The sequence below is a fragment of the Chlorocebus sabaeus genome, chromosome 22 (assembly GCF_047675955.1).
Source record: "Chlorocebus sabaeus isolate Y175 chromosome 22, mChlSab1.0.hap1, whole genome shotgun sequence".
Taxonomy (NCBI): domain Eukaryota; kingdom Metazoa; phylum Chordata; class Mammalia; order Primates; family Cercopithecidae; genus Chlorocebus; species Chlorocebus sabaeus.
In genome coordinates, this window is record NC_132925.1 from 97784887 (window position 1) to 97809812 (window position 24926).

At 45.2% G+C, this 24926-nt stretch overlaps 1 protein-coding gene across 7 annotated transcripts in view; it reads right to left on the reverse strand.

The window, feature by feature from the left end:
* The window catches only part of TRAK1 (trafficking kinesin protein 1), a 211307-nt gene that overhangs the window by 133665 nt on the left and 52716 nt on the right, over nt 1-24926 (reverse strand). For 2 of the 7 annotated variants that reach the window (XM_038004113.2, XM_073010311.1), the window contains exon 2: nt 5226-5522. Coding sequence is in view for 4 of the 7 variants with exons in the window: in XM_038004103.2 (XP_037860031.1) it covers nt 1037-1127 (91 nt within the window). In the remaining 3 variants the exon portion in view is untranslated. Of the gene's footprint in view, nt 1-1036; nt 1341-5225; nt 5523-24926 lie in introns of those variants that run through there. The other 5 variants (XM_038004110.2, XM_038004103.2, XM_038004104.2 and 2 more) reach the window with 5 other exon arrangements.

The window sequence follows — 24926 nt, forward strand, 5'->3', positions numbered from 1 at the left end:
ACTCTCACTCGGTTTACAGCTTCTCCTTTACACCCTGGTCCACCTCTGTGCTCTGAGGGCAGGACCAGTCCTCACCGACCCCAGGAATTAACATAAACCCCAGTAAAAAGCTGGCCCTGGATGCATGCTGGTTCAACACGCAAAAATCAATACGATTGCCTCAGTAAGATGCATGTTTAAAGTGTCTTTAGGCTTATTCAGTAAGATTTACATGTTTTAAAGCCTAAAACTGACTGGAATGGAACAGGAGCTCACTTCTCTCAGGAATTAACTGTTTTCTGGCTCAGACAGCTCTCCGGAAGCAGCGTGTAGACAGGACAGAAACCAGATGGGTCATCAACCACCAGACTCTGACCAGCTTAGAGGAAGTGAGAGGTGTCAGCCCCACAGCAAGAGAGACAAGCCACAGCAGATCTGATTAGCAAGCCTCCATCACTGGGGTGTGGATCCGAGTCCCAGGCCCAAGCATTTAGTAAAGGACAAAAAAGAAACAGAAGGTGTAAGAACAGGGAAAGGGGAGAGATGGAGGGAGACAGTCTAACTCTGTCCTTCACCTTCTGAAAAATTCCTTGCTGACCCAAGATACCAGGTTAGCATCTAAGAAACCAGGATAAAGACAAGACATGGGATTAGAGAAATCACAGCTGGAGAGGCGGAGGACGCCTTAGAAACCCTGTTCACCTACTGCAGAGAACTGTGAAGGGAAAGGGAGTGGGAGTGCCCAGGGAGTCTGGACTCACCTCAGCCCTGTGCTCACGCCCTGCAAGTATCACTTGCACCTACTGAGCCTGGGCAAGGGGACAAGGGGACCTGGGAACGGGAGATGGGGGGGGGGGCGGTGAGGGCAGTGGTTGTGTCTCTAAAGCCCCTTCGCTCTGCCTATCATTCAACATGGCAATTTCTCTACCACATGACCATGAACAACCTCCCAAGCAGCACAGAGCGAGAGAGAGACAGCTTCTCCTGAGGTCTTTTCTCCTTTCCAACCATACCACAAAGAAAACAGACAGCAGACAGACCTGGCAAACATACTTACCACAGGAGTTTGTCCGAATGAGCTTGCCTTGGCAGAGTCCTGGCAGAGGCTGAGCCCTGACGGGCTGCCCGAATTGAAAAACCAATGCCATGTGCAGACATAAACTCCAAAGGCACTTCAGAGAACAGAGAGAGCCTCCATGAGAGCCCAGCCCCGGCAGTACCTCGCACAGCCGTCCTCCCGTGCCTTCCTCAGCAGTTTTCTGAGTTTGCTTGTTAGGGCAAATCCTAAGATTGTGAGTTGCCCTGGAAGCACAATGGGTTATGTAACTCCAGGCAGCCTGGGAACCCTATCAGCTCATCTTGTTAAGCCACCCCAAACAGAAAATGACGCACCCAAAAATGTGATACCTCTAGGTTGGGGGTAGGGGAGAACGGGGCTTTGTGACGGGCATTCCGTTTTGCCTAAAAATTAAAGTGGAACAAAAAGTCTGCTGTTCATCTCAGGGCTTGCTGGGAACTGGGGGAGGAGTGAATTTATCAAGGGCTGAATGCCAAGCGGTGTCCTGAGACTGCACTTGGCAAAGCCCTGGGAGGCCACAGATGCATTCTTGGGGATAGTCTAGGTCTCTCGGAGAACTTTTTTCCATTTAATGTCTTCCTTTCAATGACTGCCTAATAAAACTTTAATCTGAGCAGTTCTCTGTCACCTGACAGCCCATCCCTTAAACGCAGAAGAGTGTCTGTGTTTACACTCCTGTTTACCAAGCCAGTGCGAAACACAACAGCACTGAGCTGTTTCTCAGCTTTCCTCTGGTCCCAACAAAGAACCCTCAAGTCACCACATCCTATAGGGTTTGAAGTTTCAGCACTACATTCTGCCACTTCTTTGTTTTTGGGTTTTTTTGTTTTGTTTTGTTTGTTTTGCTTTGTTTTCTTGAGACAGAGTCTCACTCTGTCACTGAGGCTAGAGTGCAGTGGTGCTGTGTCGGCTCACTGCAACCTCTGTCTCCTGGGTTCAAGCAATTCTCCTGCCTCAGCCTCCCGAGTAGCGGGGATCACAGGCGTGTGATCAAGACCACCACGTCTGGCTAGTTTTTATATTTTTGGTAGAGATGGGGTTTCACAATGTTGGCCAGGCTGGTCTTGAACTCCTGACCTCAGGCGATCGGCCCACCTCGGCCTCCCAAAGTGCTGGGATTAAGACGTGAGCCACCACACCAGGCTATGAAGTTTCAGCACTACATCCTGCCATTTCTTTACCCTCCATTGTCACGTTCGGAGAAAGTGAAACCACTTTAACAGGCTGGATACTTCCTGGATTTCACTGGTACAGACGCCACTAGAATCCCATGGATCAGTTCATGTGTTTGCACAAATGTAGAAGCAGTTGGGTCATTGCCTCCTCCACAAAGCCCTCGTGGTCTTCTCCTGTCCTTTCCCCTCCAAGGTTCAGCCTGGCACCCTCCTTGGTGCCCTCCTGTGCTGTGCTTATCACTGTGCTAACCTCGGTGTACGGTCAGTTTCTACTCACTCATCTCTCTCCCCAGCTAGACTGCATTCTTAGGCAGCAAAGAACCCCTGCCCTGGGGTCCTGCAGACCCAGATGCAACTCCTGCCACTCAGGAGTTCCGCCAAGGCGCTGAACACTGTGAGATCTAGACTCTTCACCTACACAAAGAGGATAATAATACCCACTGCACAAATCAACACAATTGATATACCCAACAAATGTTCACTGAGCACTGGCCACAGGCAGGCACTATGGTAGTCACTGGATTCAGGAGTGTGCAAAGCAGACACAGAGTTTGCCCTCTGCAAGTTTACAGTCTACTGCAAGTTTGGGAGACAAAACACAAATATAGTAGCTCAGAGGATGGTTAAGTCTGGGGGAAAAAATTAAGCAGGAAAGGGAGATGGGGAAAGGTGGGATAGATCACTCTTTATGTTGGGGGGAGGGTCACAAAAAGCATCAAATAAAATGTCACTTGGAGAAGGAAGAGGGGGGTCATGAGGATATCTGGAGTTGAGGCAGTCCAAAGACCCTGAGACTGGATGTGCCTGGTGAGTTCAAGGTGAAGTGAGGCAGCCAGTGTGTCTGGAGCACAGAGGGCACAGAGGAGGCAGGTCAGTGGGGCAAAGAGGGATTCCCATCATTCAGCCCCTTCATACCGGTCTCTATAGGAGGGGAGCTCACTGTAAGTTTGGAGGAGAGTTAAACCATCTGACTGCATTAAAAGCCAACTCTCATGGCTGGGCGGAGAAAGAATTTTATGGAGGCAAGGGTAGCAGTAGGAGGCCCCACTGGGAGGCCAGTGTAGTCACCAAGGTGTGAGATGGGGGCGGCTGGGACACAGTAAATGCTGAGTAGATTCTGGACACACTCTGAAGACAGAGCCAACAGAATTCCTGACAACCTGGGGTATGAATCGCAGAAAGGCAGAATCACAAATGCCTCCAAGGGTCTCGGCCTGAGCAACTAGAATAATGAAAGCACCACTTACAAGGATGGGGAAAACCCTAAGAAAAGCAAGTGGAGGTGCAAACCCGGAGCTCATTTTTGGTCACTTGAGTTGGACATGCCTGTTGGACATCTAACTGGAAACTCATGTGGAGTCAGTCTGAGACGTCTGGCCTTAAGGAGAAAGGTCCAGGTTGAGTACAGAAACCAGCGAGTGGCCAGTACAGAAGGCGATTTTAAAACCTACGTGCTGGGTGAGATCATGTGCTGCATGGGTGCGCACATAAGAGCAAAGAGGTGGAAAGGCTGGGCCCTGGGCCTTTCAACGTTCCCAGGCTTGGGAGAAGAGGAAACACAGCCACTGAGGCAGAAGAATAGGGAGAGTGTGGGGACCCAGAAGCAAAGTAAAGACTGTACTTCCAGGAGACAGGACTTGGCAACAGTGTGAACTACCGCTGAAAAGTGAAGTAAGGTGAAGGCAGAGGACGGACTGGACTGAACCAGGCTGTCAGTGTGGTGGGGCATAAGCCCGCCTGCAGTGCACTCCAGAGAGAACAAAAGAAAAACCAGAGTAAGCAAAAAGTAGAGCAGAGACACTGGCCCGCGGGAAACATGGGACTGAGAAGGATTCTATTTCCGAAGAGGGAGATCATAGCATGTTTCTGCACTAAAAAGAAAGATCCAAGTGCAAGGGGACAAGAATGATGCAGTAGAGGAAAAGCAGATATCGGAACTGTGTCCTTCAGGGGGCAGGCAAGCGGGAGAGGGACTCAGTCACAAGTGGAGGACAACTCGTGTGGGCCACTTGACAAAAAGGGAGAGGAGGTGTTTGGGGGCCTAACACAGGAGGAGCTAGGCACCAGGCTGGGACTCCCAGCCTTCTCTGTGCCTTTCTGTATCCAGGGAACCCCTGACACACAGGAGGTCCTCAAGGCTTAACTGGTAACACAGAACCAAGAGAAGCTACTGGAAGCCAACTTGCATATATTAAGCTGTCATTAGGCATTACTTCAAACAGACAAACAAAAGCAAACACTGCAGACAAAAATGAGAAACTGAGCAAACTTCTATATGAAAGCCACTGGATTGAATTACAATTTTGCTACTGGCTGCTGTTATGCACACCATGCTACACCATTTCCACTGAGAGCCCTCTCTTGTGCCAGCTCCAAGCACTTGTCTCAGTGTTTCCTTGGGGAAAATAAAAAAGCAATAGCTCTAGTATTAAGTGCCCGCACAGCAGATGTTCCCACTGGGAGATGATTACCACCTGGGACACTGAGAGTTATGACTGACATGGGTTATCTGTAAAAATCCATGTCTGTGCAAATCCTGATGGTGTACAAAGGGCACTCCATGAAGTTTTCTGTTTTTGCATCCCACAATGACAGTGCATGTTATTCCCAGTATATCTGTTTTATATCTGAAGAACCTGAGTCCAAAGAGAGAAGGAAGGATTCAGTCTACACTGAGCGCCTGTGATGAGCCATGCTTGCTGCTCAGGTTTCAATGTTACCATCTTTAACCTTCATGACAACTCAGTGAAGTGCGGTCTACATCTCAGTCAGGATAGCAGGTCAACAACTGACCCAAGTTACAAAATGGTTCACTGGCAGAACAGGTTCTGGATGGGAGGTCTCACAATCCCAAAGCTCAGAGTCTTTTGCACTTTAGTGGTTCCTCTCTGCATACCTCCCCGAGACCCTCCCAAGTGGCTGCATTCCTTCCCTAGTCCTCAGTGACTGAAACCTCCCTCCCTTCCTCCCTGGCAGGGAAAGGACCCCCATACCAGTAATGGTGCAGGCATCCCGGTACCCTCTGTAGCTGGGAGCATCTTCCACAGCCTCGCTTATGTAGTGTTCCTCAGGGATGCCCGGGCTGCAGGCTAGGACTGCATGGTTGCATGCCTCCGAAGGGGGCACGGAGTTGGCCAAAGTGTCGTCGTGCAGAGCTGTGGCGTCCAGCTTGGCAGGTTTCACGGGGAGGTGCCCACTGCCATCGGGGGCCCCACTGCCAGAGTCTGGGGCAGTTGGGCAGATGACCCCCGGTAGTTCTGGTGCACCAGCAGGGGCTCCTTACAGGGAATCTATGGGACAATTGAGAGAGAGGGGCACAGTTAGAGTCTATCGATAAACCTGGACAAATGTTTAGAAAATAAGGGCCCAGGAATGACGTGCATTCAGACTGCGAATTCTGAAAAGTGTTTCCCTCAAGTCATGGCATCTCCAATCACACTGCTTAGTTTCAATAAAATAATTGCAGCAAAGTTCCATTCAACTAATCAATACTGACCAAAATGTGGAGCACATGGCTTCATCTGCTTATTGAAACCTGCCTTGAAGCAGCTCTAAGCAAATAAACACACTGGAGCACAGCTAAAACCTGTATTCCTACAGGATTTATACACACAAAGAGAGGTAACATTTTTATTTGTATAAATTCTTTCAACCACAGTAACTTCTCAACTCTCTAAGAACTTTAAGGTATGCCCCTACCTTAACCTACAGTGAGAAATTAGGGGACTCCTTTAAGAACCTGATGAAAACGGCCGGACACGGTGACTCACTCCTGTAATCCCAGCACCTTGAGAGGCTCAGGTGGGCGGCTCATTTGAGGTCAGGAGTTTGAGACCAACCTGGCCAATATGGTGAAACCTCATCTCCACTAAAAATACAAAAAAAAAAAAAAAAAAAAAAAAAATTAGGTATGGTAGCAGGCACCTGTAATCCCAGTTACTCAGGAGGTTGAGGCAGGAGAATTGCTTGAACCCGGGAGGCAGAGGTTGCAGTGAGCCGAGATCACGCCACTGCGCTCCAGCCTGGGCAACACAGGGAGATTCTGTCTCAAAAAAATGAATAAATAAAAAAGAAAGAAAAGAAATGAAAAAGAAGAATCTGATGAAAACTAAAGACTCGTCCCCATTTAAAATCTGACTGGGACTAAAGATAACTGCTGAGAAAATACGGCACATGACGCAGACTGCTAAACACTCTGCTCTGTTCCGGCAACAGCACACCTACATGCAGGCCACTTCCCACACATTTCAGGAGCGCCGCTGCCTCACCTCCCAGCGCACCTGCACACACACCACATGTGTACACACAAAATGTCAAACAGGAGCTTAATGAAAAAGGAAACTTACAAAACATTCCTCAGCACAAGAGATCTCAAATTGTGGTCTGAGAATCCCTGGAGTTTCCTGAGACTGGTTCAGAGGGTCTCTCACTTTTTCGTGGAGCTACGGTGGAATTTTCCAGAGACTACATTATGTGTGATGACGCCATTGCTCTGAAAGCTAATTAATGGAACTTTCATATCCCTGTGGTTTTACATCTTATGTTTCTAACACAATACATATGAATCAATAGAACCATTTAAATAAAAATGCTTTAGGAGGCCCAATCACTTTGAGGCATCCTGAGACCACACACAAAAAAAGTGTGAGAACCACTGCTCTAATAAATGATGCATTATCGTTTGTTTAAAAAACACATACACACAAAAAGAGAAAGTTAATAGACATTTCACTCAACATGTACAGTCAGTTCTGAGAGAAAACTACAGCCCTGAATCTGTGACATTTTTCCCAACAAGTTTATTTACCAAAATACACCAGGAATTCCTATTACAGGCTGAGTATCCCTTATCTGAAATGTTTGGGAACAGAAGTGTTTCAAATTTTGGATTTTTGGCTGGGCGTGGTGGCTCACACCTGTAATCCCAGCACTTTGGGAGGCCAAGGCAGGCAGATCACTTGAGGTCAGGAGTTTGAGGCCAGCCTGGAAAACATCATGAAACCCCATCTCTGCTAAAAAATACAAAAAGTAGCTGGTCATCATGGCACACGCCTGCAAACCCAGCTACTTGGAAGGCTGAGGCAGGAGAATCACTTGAAACCGGGAGGCGGAGCTTGCAGTGAGCCAAGATCACGTCACTGCACTCCAGCCTGGGCAACAGAGCAAGACTCTGTCTCAAAAAGAAAAAAAAATTTTGATTTCTTTCGGATTTTGGGATATTTGCCTTATACTTACCAAGTGACCATCCAAAATCCAAAAATCTGAAATCTGAAATGCTCCAATGAGCATTTCCTTTGAGTGTCATGTAAACACTCGAAAAGTTTCAAATTTCAGATTTTCACATTAGACATACTCAGCCTGTATAAATGAACTCAGCCCAGGCAATAAACTTCCTGCCCTCATTAACATGAAAAAATAAATATGAAAATGGGAAGGATGGGTAGGAGAGTCTGTGTATCCCTGGTGAGAAAAGAAAGTTAAAAAGAATTATTTAGGAATTTCTGCAAAACAACATGTACATAAAACTGGATTGGCATGAAGAAAAAAAAAAGAAAAAGAACACTGGATTGTCACACCTGGTCAGTGACTCAAACACAGATGAACAGATAAGCTGCCTCACTAGAAAAGCCTATAATCCTCAAGCAGAACCCAGAACATTCTAGACAGCAGAGGGCTGAGCAGGGTGGACTAGAAGACCCCCAAGAGTCACCAATGGTGGTCAAGGGTCCAGGACGGGATTTCACTGGCTGAAGCTAAGGGAAGCTGGGCACTGCCACAACCCACCCCCAGTGGGTCCCAAGGGGGCTTCTCCATGCTGGTCAAGTTGTGATTCTTGGTCTGGAGACTGACTTGCAGACTAGAATCAGTGCATGAAACTCCATCAAGCTGCACTCTTTACAATTCATACACTATTTTTACACTTTTAAAAAAATATGGAGTCTTACTATGTTGCCCAGGTTGTTCTCCTGGGTTTAAGTGATCCTCCTGCCTGAGCCTCCCAAGTAGCTGGGATTACAGGTGTATACCACCAAGCCCAGCTCTCATACACTTTCTTTGTATGTCTACTTCAATTAAGTGATAAAAAGGTTAGTGAATGCAGATACCGAATCTAAAAATCAGCTTGAGAAGTCATCCCTAAACCAAGAAGATAAAGGCATATTGATGAGAGTTCCAGAAAAACTGAAAAAAGCTTAAGACAAAAAGAGTAAAGTATATAAAAACACCAACTTTAAAATGCTTTTCTAGAGGTGAAGATGTACACCTTTAAATCAAAAGGTTCTACACCAAGACCCAGACAAAATCAATGAAAAACTAATAATAAACTCCTGGATATAATCTAGTAAAAATTTTAAATTCCAAAGATTTAGATAAAAATATGACAAACATTAAAAAGGTATCCCCACATGCCCACCAGTGGGATAATTCCTCAGAATTTATTTATTTATTTATTTTTATTTTTTATTTTTTATTTTTTAAAGACAGGGTCTCATTCCCATCATCTAGGCTGGCGTGCAGTGGCACAATCACAGCTCACTGCAGCCTTGACTTCCTGGGCTCAGGTGATCCTCCCACCTTAGCCTGTAGCTGAGACTAGAGGCGCGCACCACCACACCTGGCTAATTTTTATATTTTTAGTAGAGATGAGGTTTCGCCATGTTGCCCATGCTGGTCTGGAACTATGGACTCAAGTGATCCACCTGCCTCGGCCTCCCAAAGTGCTAGGATTACAGGTGTGAGCCATAGCACCCGGCCAGTTCCTCAGAAACTTAAGTGAAAGATAGTCACGTAAGACTTTGATACCCAATTAAGCTACTGTTATACACAAAAACAATTGGCAGATATTGAGAAACTCAAAGACCCTGACGTTCCTGAGGGGCTCCGAGTCTGCTGATGACACCTCATGGGCTCTCACTAACACAGGTCACCATAAAGAACTCAAAAGGTGAGGAACACATGGTAAAGTAAAACTGGCGGGGAAATTAAACCAGGAACACTTAAAATCAACATGTAAATAATGCACTTCATTCACAGACCTAAAGCAGACATAGCTCAAAAGAAAAATGGGAAAAGGATATAAAAATTCCCTCCCCCTGCCAAAACATAACACACACACACAGTTTAAGGAAACTTAACAGTGATTTTAAAAAACAACAACAAAGACTTAAAAAATATAATGATGCTCAAGTTCACAACTGATTTAGGAAACTTATAGACTTATGTATTATTGGAGTGAGGTGAGGAGTATAAATTTGGAAGAACAGCCCGAAAAAATTTACTTTGGTTCTTCGGCTCAAGTATATATAGGTCAAAGATGTACGGCACAATGAAATGCTACAAACAACCTAACAAGCCACAGCAGAGGATCGAGTCATTAATTATGGGACAGCTATCAAGAAGTCAACCATGCTGCCATGAAGAGGAAGTGTCGGAGCACATATTAATTTATCAACACAGAAAGATGCGGTAGGCAGAAAAATAGTAGATAGTGAATGTGGTCTTGGAAAGGTTTTAAAATGCATTAACAAATTGAACCCTCGTTCAAGCCTTCTTTAACCTGTACTTAGACATATTCTATCTGATCCATACACAGAAGTTTGAAATACTTTCTCCCTTTGCAAAATACAATTGTTCTTCTGAAAACTAATTTAAATCAATATGGTTTGGTTTTGTTTTTACAAAGGCTCTAATATGTCAAGATTTCCCTCTCTCTCTCTCTCTTTTCTTTTTTTTTTTTTTTTTGTTTTTGAGACAGCTTTTGTGCTCTGTCTCCCAGGCTGGAGTGCAGTGGCGCAATCTCAGCTCACTGAAGGCTCAGCCTGCTAGGTTCAAGCAATTCTCCTGCCTCAGTCTCCCAAGTAGCTGTGATTACAGGCATGCACCACCACGCCCATCTAATTTTTGTATTTTTAGTAGAGAAGATGGGGTTTCACCATGTTGGCATGTTGGCCAGGCTGGTCTCAAACCCTTGGCCTCAAGTGATCCACCCACCTCAGCCTTCCGAAGTGCTGGGATTACAGGCATGAGCCGCAGGGCCTGGCCCTCATGTGTAAAGATTTCTTAAAGAGGTTTTACAGTCAAGCTTTATATAACTTTTGCTTTCATAACTTTTTATTATAACAAGCTTTTTATAACTTACCTATAAACAAGCTTTTTATAACTTACCTTTATGACATATAGGTATATATAACATGTTTATAAATAACATATAACACATATATATAACATGCTATAAAGTTACATATACCTTTATAACTTTATAACAAGCTTTTTATAACTTACCTATAAAATGAGGGAGATGGCCTAAATCATGATCAATAGCCCTAAATCACTACTGTTTCTCTTCCTAGTATCTATGTTTCCACTTATAGCAGCCACTTAACCCAGAAACATATTGCTACAAAATAAATATTTTAAGTATAAGCACTTTCTGAAAAAAAACAAAATTTGGAGACATCAGCAAATGCTCACCTCACTCAAGACTCAAAAGGCAAACACAAGCCACAGTTCCGAAATCCAAAGAAACTTTACATGTGCAGCAACTGGCAAAGCTATTCAGAAGCCTGAGAGGCCCCTCTTGAAATGACAAGACTAAGCTTTTACCCATTAAATTCAAGTGGAAAACAACCTAAATTTCTATTCATGAAAAACAGTTATAAATTATGGCTCATCCAAACTACTGAATTCTGTAAAATGTAAGGCACTTATCCATATAACGCACCTGCCTCTGTGTCTAGTACAAATTAGATTCTCAAAATAATTACTGTCATTAACATTATAATTTCCAGATTCTCAGAATCAGGCACCTTTCTTGGTTCTACTATAGTATTCATATGCCAGCATTTCCAAACCTACTTTACCATGGATCCTTTCTCCACATACCTATCTACATGGCATTTGTTTCACAGAGTACATTTTGGGGAAAGCCTCTATCTCAGGCACAAGCTTCATGCATTGTCCATCTACCACCATGTGTCCAGGGCCAATCTCCCCTCCAGAAATTGTGAGCTCCTTGAAAGCATGGACTGGTGCTGGCACATATTAGGTACTAAGTCAATGTTTACAGAATAAATAACAACAAATGAAAGATGGGGTTTGGTGCAAATCACTCTGAGGATCCCCTGAAGCTTTAAAGCTCAGGTTCTATCATTTACACTGAACGAAAGGGTCTAAACTCCCAAATTTCACACTGCTAACTTTGAGGACTAACAGAAATCAATGAAAACCGCCTGAGGGACTCCTAAGTGTTCCAAGTATGCAGACCACAGCCCATGGGCTCTCTAGGCTTTCCTGAGTTTAACCTTACTTCATCGTTCTCAATACAGACCAATACACATCAAATGTGGCTTACAGGGGCCAGGCCCAGTGGTTCACGCCATAATCACAGCACTCTGGGAGGCCCAGGCGGGTGGATGGCTTGAGCCCAGGAGTTCAAGACCAGCCTGGGCAACATGGTGGAACCCTGTCTCTACAAAAAAATACAAAAAATTGATCAGGAATGGTGACCTGTGTCTGTGGTCCCTGCTACTAGGGAGGCTGAGGTGGGAGAATCACCTGAGCCCGGGAAGCTGAGGCTGCAGAGAGCCATTAGTGTGCCACTCCACTCCAGCCTGGGTGACACAGTGAGATCCTATCTCAAAAAAAATAGTACTTTAACAGTCGAACACATAAAGTGACCCAGATACAACAATTCAAGGATCAGGAGACATCATTTATAGACCACTCAAAAGCTGGTCTGTAAGGCCTCCACCCATTTTCTAGCTTGAAGAATGAGTCATAGCCTGTGCCCTCTGGGGACACCCAGGAATTTGTAGGGCAAAGGTGACAACCTTTCCCCACGGTGCCAGCCTAACTTCACTCTAATGTAAACAGGCATTTCTGAGGTTTCACAGGGGCTCAGGAACAAAGCATCCACTGCCCTGGATGTTCCCTGGCTCCAGCAAACCCTGGCACACCAGGCAAAAGGCTTCTTTCAGGCAGAGGAAACAAACAAGGCTTAAGAAAAGTGAGAGTGGATGGCATGGCCCTGAGAGATGAAAGCGCCTCTGTTTAGTTTACTGAATTCTGCCTAGAGAGCTGCAGGAAGGCAGGATTTTTCTTAGCAGAGGAGTGAGAAATTCTGCAACCTGGTCAATTTTTCAGCAAAAGAGGTGCCAGGAAAAGAAGCAGGATAAAGTATACACGGAAGCTGAGCCTGGGGTGGGTGGCCCAGGTCCCCTACCCCACTCTTCTCAACTCGATGATCAACAATTCCAGCCCCCCGTTTGTCAAGAGTACTTAACACACTGTTGTTCAACGTCATGCCAGTTTGCTACTGAACTCAGATTTGCTGACAAAATACACGTGTGCAAGTTCCTAATATTTTCTCCCCGCTACCCTCAACCTATGTAATTTTTGTGACTCAGAACCTGAACTAAAACTCAAAGAGCTGTGTGACATTAAGGAAACTGTGTTATGTCCCTGGGCCTCAGACCCCTCATTTGGACAAGGAAGGGATCAAGCGACCTTCAACACACTGCCTTCCAACTATACCACTCCAGGAGCTACAAAACATGGCAGGTGGAATTGCAGAAGGATTTGGGCACCCTGGTCAGTCCTTCTCCACTCACTGTTGCAATGACTGTGAAACCATTCTCACCGACAGACAGGTAACTTCCAGTAGGACATCACGAGCAGACAGAGCTGCCCTTTGTAAACAATAAATTGAGAGGTTAAAAAAAAAAAAAAAAGGAGCTTCCAGCAGGGCACGGTGGCTCACGCCTGTAATCCTAGCACTTTGGGAGGCCAAGGAGGGCAGATCACCTGAAGTCAGGAGTTTGAGACCAGCCTGACCAACATGGCAAAACCCCGTCTCTACTAAAGACACAAAAAAAATAGCCAGGCGTGGTGGCAGGCACCTGTAATCCCAGCTACTCAGGAGGTTGAGGCAGGAGAATTGCTTGAACCCAGAAGGCAGAGGTTGCAGTCAGCCGAGACTGCACCACTGCACTCCAGCCTGGGGCAAGACAGCAAGACTCTATCTCAAAAAAAAAAAAAAAAAAAAGAAGGAGCTTCCTTCAGGACAAACACAGAGAATGTAAGGAGAAAATCAGAACCAGAGCACCAGGTTTAAGCTTAAAAGGTGACAAGGAGAAGCTAGTTCTGGGTGATCCCCTCCATGGCCAGTCAGGTACCTGAGCTTTCAAGGTTTCCTCTTTCTGGGCAGAGGCATCTGATACACCAAGGGATTTTACTCAGCAATTCTAAACAAGCAGGTCCAAGTATGGCAAAAGTTTTCAAAAAGGGACTAATTGTTCTCCAGGATTATGTCAGTGTTCTATTACTACTGTAACAAATTACCACAAATTGAGTGGCTTGAAATAATACCCATTTATCAGATCACAGTTTCATATATTGGAAATCCATCGTGCATCTCAACAGTTTCCAATCAAGGTGTCACAGGGGTGAGTCCGTTACTGGGGGCTCTGGGAAAGAACTGATATCCACACTTATTCAGGCTGCCAGTCTAATTCAGTTCCTTGTGGTTGTAGGACTGAAGTCCCTGTTTCCTGCTGGCCGTCAGGTGGGCACCAGCGTTTGTTCCTGTGTTCCTTATGCTTTCCATGAGCTCCTGGAGGCCTCTCTCCAGATTTTGCAAGTGGCTCCCACATCCCAGAGCCAGCGACAGCACATGGAATCCTTTTCAAGCTTGGAATTTCCATGACTTCCCTTTCTGCCTCATCTTTCTTTCTTTTTTTTTTTTTTTTATTTTGAGATGGAATGTCCCTCTGTCGCCCAGCCTGGAGTGCAGGGGCCTGATCTCAGCTCACTGCAAGCTCCGCCTCCTGGGTTCACACCATTCAACTGCCTCAGCCTCCAGAGTAGCTGGGACTACAAGCACCCGCCACCACTCCCGGCTAATTTTTTGTATTTTTAGTAGAGATGGGGTTTCACTGTGTTAGCCAGGATGGTCTCGATCTCCGGACCTCATGATCCGCCACCTCGGCCTCCCAAAGTGCTGGGATTACAGGCGTGAGCCACTGCGCCCGCCTCTGCCCCATCTTTCTAGCCTCCTCTTCTGCCTTCGTTTTCTGTTTTTAAGGGCTCAAGTGATTACACGGTGCTCACTTAGATCATCCAGGACAATCTCCCTATCTTAAGGTCAAGTGATTAATAGCCCTAATTCCATCTGCACAACACAGTCCCTTTACAGAAGCATCTAGATCCGTGCTTGACTGAATAACTAGTGGGTGGAAATCTTGAGGGAATGAGTTTAGATTTACCTCCCACAGAGGCCTTTGATTCTGAAGGCATAAACTGCCTCCGGAGCCCCCATGTTGCCCCAGCCTAGCGGGAAGGCAAACCAGAGTCACCCCACAGCCACCCAAACCCTTTGCCCCAGAAGGTCAGATTTAGATCTGACATACCAGACAGGCCTGGATTTAGTCCCATCTCAATCATCTCCTACTGACAGCAGCCAGGTTCTGAAATTTCTTTTGTTTACAAAAAGTGGTGCCATCACCTGATTGTCAAGCTGCGGAAGAAGTAGACACAACGAAAGTGGGTGACTGCCAGGTCTGGGATGCTAGGTCTGAAACTGGATCAAAGTCTGAGATGCTCTCTCTCTTCACAGACAGTATTATTCTATATCTAGAACACCCCACAGTCTCTGTCCAAAGGCTCCTAGTTCTGACAAATACCTTCCGTAAAGTTTCAGGACACAAAATCAATATACAAAAATTAGTATCATTTCTATACACCAATAATGTCCAAGTTGAGAGCCAAAGTACGAACTCAATCCCATTCACAATAGCCACAAAAAGAACAAAATACCTAGGAATACAGCTAACCCGGGAGGTGAAAGATCTTTACAATGAGAATTATGAAATGTTGCTGAAAGAAATCAGAGATGACACAAACAAATGGAAAAACAGTCCAGGCGCGGTGCCTCACACCTGTAATCCCAACACTTTGGGAGGCCAACGTGGATGGGTCACTTGAGGTCAGGAGTTCAAGGTCAGCCTGGCCAACATGGTGAAACGCTGTCTCTACTAAAAACACAAAAATTAGCTTGGCATGGTGGTGCACATCTGTAATCCCAGCTACTTGGGAGTCTGAGGCAAAAGAATTGCTTGAACCCAGGAGGCGGAGGTTGCAGTGAACCTAGATCGTGCCACTGCACTCCAGCATGGATGACAGAGCAAGACACTGTCTCAAGGTAAAAAAAGAAAAACTTTCCATGCTCATGGATAGGAAGACTCAATATAATTAAAATAACCATAGTGCCCAAAGCAATTTACAGATTCAATGTTATTTCTGCAAAACTCCCAATGATATTCTTCACATAATTAGAAAAAAAACTATTCTAAAATTCATTTGGAACAACAACAACAAAAAGCCCAAATAGCCAAAGTAATTACAAGCAAAAAGAACAAAGCTCTAGGATCCCACTTACCTGATTTCAAACTATACTACAAGGCTACCGTAACTAAAACAGCATGGTACTGGTACAAAAGCAAACACATAAACCAATGGAACAGGTTAGAGAACCCAGAAATAAAGCCACATATCTACAACCATCTGATCTTTCACAAAGCCGACAATAAAAAGCAATAGGGAAAGGACTCCCTATTAACAAATGGGGCTGGGATAACTGGCTATCCATATACAGGAGATTGGAACTAGACCCCTTCCTTCCACCACATATAAATATCAACTCGAAATGGACTAAGGAATAAAATGTAAAACCTAAAACTTAAAAATTTAAGAACAAAACCTAGGAAATGTCATTCTAGACATGAGCCCTGGCAAAGATTTCATGACAAAGACTCTAAAACCAATTACAACAAAAAAAAATTGATAAGTGGGATCTAATTAAACTAAAGAGCTTCTGCACAGCAAAAGAAACTATCAATAAGCAGACAACTCACAGAATGGGAGAAAATTTTTGCAAACTATACCTCTGATAAAAGTCTAATATCTGGCCAGGCCTGGTGGCTCTCGCCTGTAATCCCAGCACTTTGGGAAGGCGAAGCGGGTGGATACCCTGAGGTCAGGAGTTCGAGACCTGCCTGGCCAACATGGTGAAACCTCATCTCTACCAAAAATACAAAAATTAGCTGGGCGTGGTGGCGAGCACCTGTAATCCCAGCTACTCGGGAGGCTGAGACAGGAGAATCACGTGAACCTGGAAGGCAGAAGTTGCCATGAGCCAAGATCGCGCCATTGCACTCCAGCCTGAGAAACAAGAGGGAAACTCCATCTCAAAAAAAAAAAAAGTCTAATATCCTGAATCTATGAGGAACTTAAACAAATTCACAAGAAACAAAAACATTTAAAAATGGGCAAAGGAGGCCAGGTGCGGTCACACACTTGTAATCCCAGCACTTTGGGAGGCCGAGGCGGGTGGATCACCTGAGGTCAGGAGTTTGAGACCAGCCTAGCCAACATCATGAAACCCTATCTTTACTAAAAATATAAAAAATTAGCTGGGTGTGGTGACCAAGGCACCTGTAACCCCAGCTACTCGGGAGGCTGAGGCAAGAGAATTGCTTGAACCAGGTAGGCGGAGGTGGCCATGAGCCGAGATCACGCCACTGCACTCCAGCCTGGGCACCAGAGCAAGACTCTGTTTCAAAAAAATAAATAAAATAAAATAAAATTTTAAAAATGGGCAAAGGCCACAAACAGACACTTCTCAAAGGAAGACATACACATGGCCAAAAAGGATATGAAAAAAAGGCTCAGCATCACTAACCATTATTAGAGAAATGCAAAGCAAAACCACAATAAGACACCATCTCACACCAGTCAGAATGGCTATTAAAAAGTCAAAAAACAACAGATGCTGGTGAGGTTGAGAAGAAAACAGTATGCTTATCCACTGCTGGCAGAAATGTATTATAAGTTAGTTCAGCCTCGGTGGAAAGCAGTCTGGAGATTTCTCGAAGAATTTAAAATAAAACTACCATTCAACCCAACAATCCCATTATTAGGCATATACCTAAAGGAATAGAAATCATTCTACCATAAACACATATGCACATGCATCTTCATCGCAGCACTCTTCACAATAGCACTGGAGCCCAGGAGCTCCAGACCAGCCTGGGCAACACAGCAATACTTCATCTTTTTTTTTTTTTTTTTTTTTTTTGAGACTGAGTCTAACTCTGTCACCCAGGCTGGACTGCAGTGGTGCTATCTCAGCTCCTTGCAACATCCCCTTCCCATGTTTAAGCAATTTTCATATCTCAGCCTCCAGAGTAGCTGGGATTATAGGCATGAGCCACCACGCCCAGCCAGACCTCATCCCTTAATCAAAATTTTTAAAAATTTTTTAAAATAATAATAAACTATAGCAAAGACATGGAATCAACCTAGATGGCTATCAGTGGTGGACTGGACAAAGAAAATGTGGACATATATCACGGAATACTATACAGCCATAAAAAAAAAGAACAAAATAATGTCCTTTGCAGCAACATGGATGGAGCTGAAGGCCATTATCCTAAGTGATTTAATGCAGGAACAGAAAACCAAATACCACATTTTCTGATTTGTAAGTGGAAGTTAAACACTGAATACACATGGACACGAAGAAGGGAACAACAGACACCAGACAATGGGGCCTACTTGAAGCTGGAGGGTAGGAGGAGGGTGAGGACTGAAAAACTACCTATTCCATTAGGTACAGTGTTAATTACCTAGTTGATGAAATTATCTGTACACCAATCCCCTGTGACAGGCCATTTACCCATGTAATAAACTTACACATGTACTAACTGAACCTAAAATAAAAGTTGGAAAGAAAAAGAAAAAAAAAAAAAACTAGTATGAGACTTACCCTTGGGATCATAAGCATTTTGCTGCTGAACATTAAATGAAGGCATGTTTTCAACACTTTGTTTCTATCTAAGGAACAATCACCCTGAAAGGCTAACTTGCAGACCGTCACTTGGAATCAGGGTGGGCACTCCAAGACCTTGGCTCTCATCTGTGGCCAGCTTGCTCATGAAGAGCCTTGCCTAAGCTGCAACCAGCCCTAGAGTCTCCCTGTTCTCTAGCCAGGGCAATTCTTTTTCTTGCCATTTTACCGCTTTTTTTTTTTTGAGCAAACTGATGCCTGTGTAGAAGGTGATGAGACCAACCTGTGCTCTTTCAAAGTGCCAACAGCCCCAGCACTCTTGTTATTGTAAAACAAGCCAGTGGTCTGGCACTATGCTTGGTAATTTACATGCATGACCCTGTTTAAGGCTCACAACCTATAAAGTAATATCAGCACCCACTTTTTACAAGAGAGGAAACACAGAGACTAAACATTGCCTAGGATGTGAGCCTAGCTTTGAATGGATCCAAAGACACTGCTTGCCCTATGATGGCTCTGAGTAACACTGTTCTTAAAGCAGCTCATGGTCCAGTGGAGAATCAGACATTCCATGTGATCCTTGACCACTGACCATTCTCCTACATCTGTCCACTCTCTCTTAAAACAACCCTCTTGTAACAGGGGCAAAGGAACTCAAAGCAAGACCCACTGAGACTGCTGAAGTCCATATATGAAATATGCATACTCCAGCTAGGCTAAAGATGGGGTCTGAACTCCAGGGTCAAGTTGGGTTGGTGGCAGCTGATGGGCAACCATGCAAGAGGTCTGTTCCTCCCATCTTTCATCTTACCACTCTCCTACCTCATGTGACCTTTCTGGCACTCTCATCAGTCTGGGTCAGCTCCTTAAATAACTGGACAAGTGGCTGCACAGTGGAAAATACCATGTAAAAGTTGAACAGGTGGAAGATGAGGAGATGAGTTGCAGGTTTACAGCAACGGTGCCAGAGGGGTGAAAAAGCAAGGCTGTCAAGAAGCCAATATCGGCCTCACAGGACCCTTATGCTACACAGCTCAGGATGGGCTTTCACATGCCCTAGGCCACGGCTCCTGCCCGTACAACAATCATATGCTACAGCTTCGTAGAATCATCCCCCTTTTGTGAGGCAGGGGTTGGGGAAAAGGCTCGGGGAAAGATTAAGTGACTTAATCAAAGTGTATCCCAAATAATTGTAGATGTAGGACTGGGAAGCATTTCTGATCACTGGAAAACTGCAACTACTGCTACGCTATGCTGTGAAGGGAAGCAGCATCTTGGAAAAGGGTGTGTGTGACCACCCATAGAAAGAGAAAGATTTAGATGAGCCGACAGCAGCAACTATAGTCAGAAAGTCGGAGCAGCGTCAGGGTAACCAAAGGCACAGGAAAGGAGATAACAAAGGGTCAAGGACAACTGCCAGGGCCTCTTGTGAGCTCCTGGGAGAGCCCTCAGGGCCTCCTGAACAGCACAGGCCAGAACAGCTAGGGAGCCCAGGCAGTCCCTGTCACAGATTCTGCTCGAATGACTTCAGGGCAGACTTGTATGTGGACTGAGGGCTGCACATGCGTGCCGCCATGCGTGTCTGTCCTCTCTTGCTCTCATTTCACACAAGCCCATGAACACACAAACACACATATGCACACACACACACATAAAATAAATGTCACTTTTAAGACTAAACCTTTCTCTGGCCCTGGAAAAAGTGAATCCCCCCAAATAATAAATCAATGGTCACGCAAAGAAAATTTCCACAACTCAAGGCAACTGGAGAAAAATAACTCTGACCCAATTTAGTTCCAGAATCCAGCCCTCTCTCTTCTCTAAACCTTGTTTAGGACAGAAGCAAACACCCCAACACACGCACTGCCCTCAGTAAACACCTATGAGGTAAGGAGAAATCCGTTTAATCGATCCACATCTCATGAATGAAAACTGCTGTCATGTGACCAAATCCCCGTTTCCAAAAATGATTCTGCTGCAACTGAGAGAAAAGAAATCCCCAACCACGCTGCCTTCTGTAAGCTCACTCCTGTCTCCCAAAATGCGGAAGAAAAAGAGAAAAAAAAAAAAAAAGCTGCACACTGACAGCCTTACATAACAGTCTGCATCTCTCCCTGGCTGACGGCAGCAGATTTATAAAATGCCATAAATAGCTCCCTCTCCTGCCACAGGAAACCAGGCTAAGAGGCTGAGCTGCAGAGCCTCGTACAGCCGGCCTCCTCTTTCGTTTACAACGGAACCTTTACGAGCAGAGCTTTCCAGCACAAAGCAAGTTCCGTGAAACCAGCTGGCCCGGGTCCGGTGAAGATGCACCACCTGAAAGACCCACAAAGCTGAGTCAGACATTCAAAACTTGGCTGTCGACTCCCGAGAGAGACAGCACTCCCAGGCCAGTGAAGAAATGGTAACCATAGGACATTGCTCTGCAAAGGGGCTTCTCCAGCAAACCAGGCCAACGGGGTTGCTGTTTTGGGTACACAGTGGCCTCTGGACGCTTAATACTGCCAGCCAACGGGCACGAGGCCAGTCTGACAGGCAGCCGGCAGGATGGAGGCAGTTCTCAGAGAAGAATCCCAGCAGGATATTACATGCCCCACTGTAACGTCCAATCAGAAAATCAGAACCTGAAGCAGGGTTCTCTCCGCATTCTCAAGACACCAGGAGGAATTTTGGAGGCTGGCCAAAGCCAGGAAGGGTGGTAGGAGGGGTAACCTCATCCCAAATCCCTGTGGGGTGGCTTGTTGGAAATCTGAGACTCCAGGCTGAAAAGCTATTGCTTTGAAGAGGAAAACTTTGCCGGAGAAGGGGTAGATGTCCTGAAGCAGGATGGCCTACAGCCCACACTGTGTGTGTCATCACTCTAAACGGCAGGGTGTCTGGGGGAGAAAGAAAAGGGGGAGAGAGAGTGGGTATCTTTTTTTGTGTTTTTTTGGGGGTTTTTTTTTTTTTTTTTGAGACAGAATTTCACTCATCATCCAGACTAGAGTGCAATAGTGCGATCTCAGCTCACTGTAACCTCCATTTCCCAGGATCAAGTGATTCTCCTGCCTCAGCCTCCTGAGTAGCTGGGATTACAGGCACCCACCACCAAAACCAGCTAATTTTTATATTTTTAGTAAAGACGGGGTTTCACCATGTTGGCCAGGCTGGTCTCAAACTCTTGCTCTTGGGTGATCAGCCTGCCTCAGTTTCCCAAAGTGCTGGGATTACAGACATGAGCCACCACGCCCCACCGAGAGTGCGTCTCTATGGGAAGGCAAGCACATAGGGCCTCATGCCTCCCCTGGATTAGGAATGAACCTTACTCAGCCAAAAACAGCGGCTGCCAAGCTATCACAGCCTAGGATAAAGTTAACAAAATAACTAGAGTGAGAAAGAGGTCCGGGAATATGGGATATGGGTTAGGAGAGGAAGAGAACAGTTCTGTTTGTGATTCCTCCTTAGGTACTGGCTTTCACTGCACTCACTCCCTAGGAGGAACTTGGCTTTTAATAAATCATGACTCCAACAAGGAAAAGAGCAATATTGGCTGCTGCTTACCGCACAGTGACTGTGTGCCTAGCCAGGCCTGGGTGCATTACTCCAAGGAGTCATCTGTCCAAAACTCACAGCAGCCCATGGGGCCCACATCATCACCCTCCTCAAGTCACCAATGGGGAAAGTAGGGCTGGAAGCAATTTGCCCACAGGACTAAGAACCAACAGGTGAAACTGGTGTTCAACCCAAGCCTGTTGATTACAATAGCTCCCGGCAAACATGCTAATAAATACATAAGATAAACATCAATGTACTTCAGTGTATTCTTATTTACTTACAGATTTAAAATTCATCAGAACAAAGGGTTGGTACATAAAAAGAACAACCAGCAGGCGGGAGCCACTGTGCCACACCTCCTGTATCTTTACTAAAGAAAATTCAGTGCTGGGCATGGTGGCTCATGCCTGTAATCCCAATACTTTGGAAGACCAAGGCAGGAGGATTGCTTGAGCCCAGGAGTTGGAGACCAGCCTGGGCAACATAGTGAGGCCTCATCTCTACAAAAAATAAACAAAATTAGCCAGGTATGGTGGTGCACAACTGTGGTCCCTGCTACTTGAGAGGCTGAGATGGGAGTATTGCTTGAGCCCAGGAGTTCAAGGCTGCAGTGAGCCATGATGGTGCCACCACACTCCTGCCTGGGTGGCAGGGCAAGACCCTGTCTCAAAACAACAGCAACAACAATAAAATTCAGTAATAAAAGTTTTCAGGAAAAAAATATTACTAGAATCAAAGAAATGAAAAAATAAAACAAGTATGAGATACTATGATGTTATCTGTCAAATTGGCATTAATTATAATGATAACCTGTGTTGCTGACAAGGGTACAGGTAACAAGCTCACTCACACCCAGGAACACAAATCAAAAGCAATTCCAGGCTGGGCACGGTGGCTCAAACCTGTAATCTCGGCCTTTGTGGGGCCAAGGCGGGCAGATCACTTGAGGTCAGGAGCCCAGGTCCGGAGTTCGAGACCAGCCTGGACAACATGGTGAAACCTTGTCTCTACTAAAAATGCAGCAATTAGCCAGATGTGGTGGCGGGCACCTGTAATCCCAGCTACTGGCGAGGCTGAGGCTGGAGAATCGCTTGATCCCAGGAGGCAGTGGTTGCAGTGAGGGGAGACTACGCCATTGCACTCCAGCCTGGGCGACAGAACGAAATTCTGCCTCAAAAAAAAAAAACAATTCCACTTCTTCAGTTATTTTCTAAGAAAAATAATAACTGCGTACAAAGATGTAACTGTTCTCAGCATTTATACAACCATTAAAAATTGGAAAATGAAAATGTCTAACACATTTCAATTAAATAAGGCATGGTCCTCCCACATATCACGTCTGCACATTTTTCACCACAACGCCATTTCCAGTGACACTGCAGAGAATCACATGGTGGCCAAGAAAAGACATTCTAGAGATAGATTAAGTGGGAAAACGGCAGGTCACAAAACAAAGTGCAGAATATAGTATCTCTATTTAAACAAAAGTGAGACATGTACAAATATAATTAAAGAATATTTCCAGTAGAATTTCATCTTCACAGGCAGCCCATCCCCACCCAGAGAAATACATCCAACAGTCCTCAGTTACCCTCCTTATTAGGTACTTGTCTGACCTCCAACATGACAAACCTAGCCCTCCCCTGTTGACAGCTAAGTGAGCTTAGCAGCACTGCACCATCCAACCCACCCACAACATTTTTTTTTTGAGACAGGGTCTTGCTGTGTCACCCAGGCTGGAGTAAACTGGCACAATCAAGTCTCACTGCAGCCTTGACCTTCCAGGCTAAAGCGATCCTCCCACCTCTAGCTGCGACTACAGGTCTGCACCACCAGGCCCAGCTAATTTTGTGTGTGCGTGTATGTAGAGTTGGGGTCTCACCATGTTGTTCAAACTTCTGTGCTCAAGTAATGCACCCACCTCAGCCTCCAAAGTGCTGGGATTACAGGCATAAGCCACCACGCCTGGCCTCCACAACTTTTAAACAGCCCGACATGAGTACATTTCCTAACCATGACCACACAGGTACAAATGCATTTCCTAAAGCACTTCCACTATAAGTTCAAATCCTGTAGGGACAGAAAGATGCAGTCAAAATAGGTCACTGTATGATGCTGGCCAACTTAAAATCAGTTAACTCTTACAACCCTCAGTTTTCTCATCTATAAAATGGGAAGCTGTTATAAGGATTAAATGATCTAGTACAATAATGTAAAGAAAAATGCACTCTAAGAATACAGTAAAAGTTCAATAAATGACTGCTCTACAGTTACTGCTGAGGTAATTTCCCGTAAGCAGTAAGGGTTAACTTGTTGGTGAAATGGAGACCCTATTTCAATAGGTATTGTCCTACAAACAGACTACGTGAAAATTTCAAGTAGAGACAAATTATATTTCATTCCTTAAAGACTCACTTCTACTTGTGTTAGTACAGTGTCCTCAGTGCCTGAAACATGGTAAAACTCAATGAGTGCAGAATGAACTTAATGATTCACCCTTTATCCCCAAGACACTGAAAATAACCAACCCAACTCTTTTCTCTTAACTACAAACTACACAGACCACATGCAGTGGCATGCCTGTAATCACAGTGCTTCGGGAGGCCAAGAGGGGAGGATCATTTGAGGCCAAGAGATCAAGACCAGCCTGGGCAACATAAGGAAACTCGGTCTTTACAAAAAATTAAAAAAGAAAAAAGTTGGCTGGACATGGTGGCATGCCTGTAGTCCCAGCTACTTGGGAGGCTAAAGTAGAAGGATTGCTTGAGCCTAGGAGTTCAAGGCTGCAGTGAGCTATGATCACACTACTGCTGCTCTCCAGCCTGGGTGGCAGAGTAAGACTCTGTTTCTTCTTTCTTTTTTCTTTTCTTTTTAGATGGAGTCTCGCTCTCTTGCCCAGACTGGAGTGCGATGACACAATCTCGGCTCACTGCAACCTCCACCTGCCAGGTTCAAGTGACTCTTCCACCTCAGCCTCCCATTACAGGCACCCGCCATCACGCCCGGCTAATTTTTGTACTTTTGTAGAGACGGGGTTTCACCGTGTTGGCCAGGCTGGTCTCGAACTCCTGACCTCAGATGATCTGCCCTCCTCAGCCTCCCAAAGTGCCGGGATCACTGGACTGACCCACTGCGCCCCGGCCATAAGACCCTGTTTCTAAATAAATAAATACATTTTTTGAAAATTCACATGGAAAAAGCTGATTGCCAAAGAAGAAGAAAAAAAATTAACTACGTAATAGGCCAATTACAAACATACCAACCTGTAAAGCACAATGGATATTCACTGAACCATCTGTCATATTAGGAAATTAGAAGA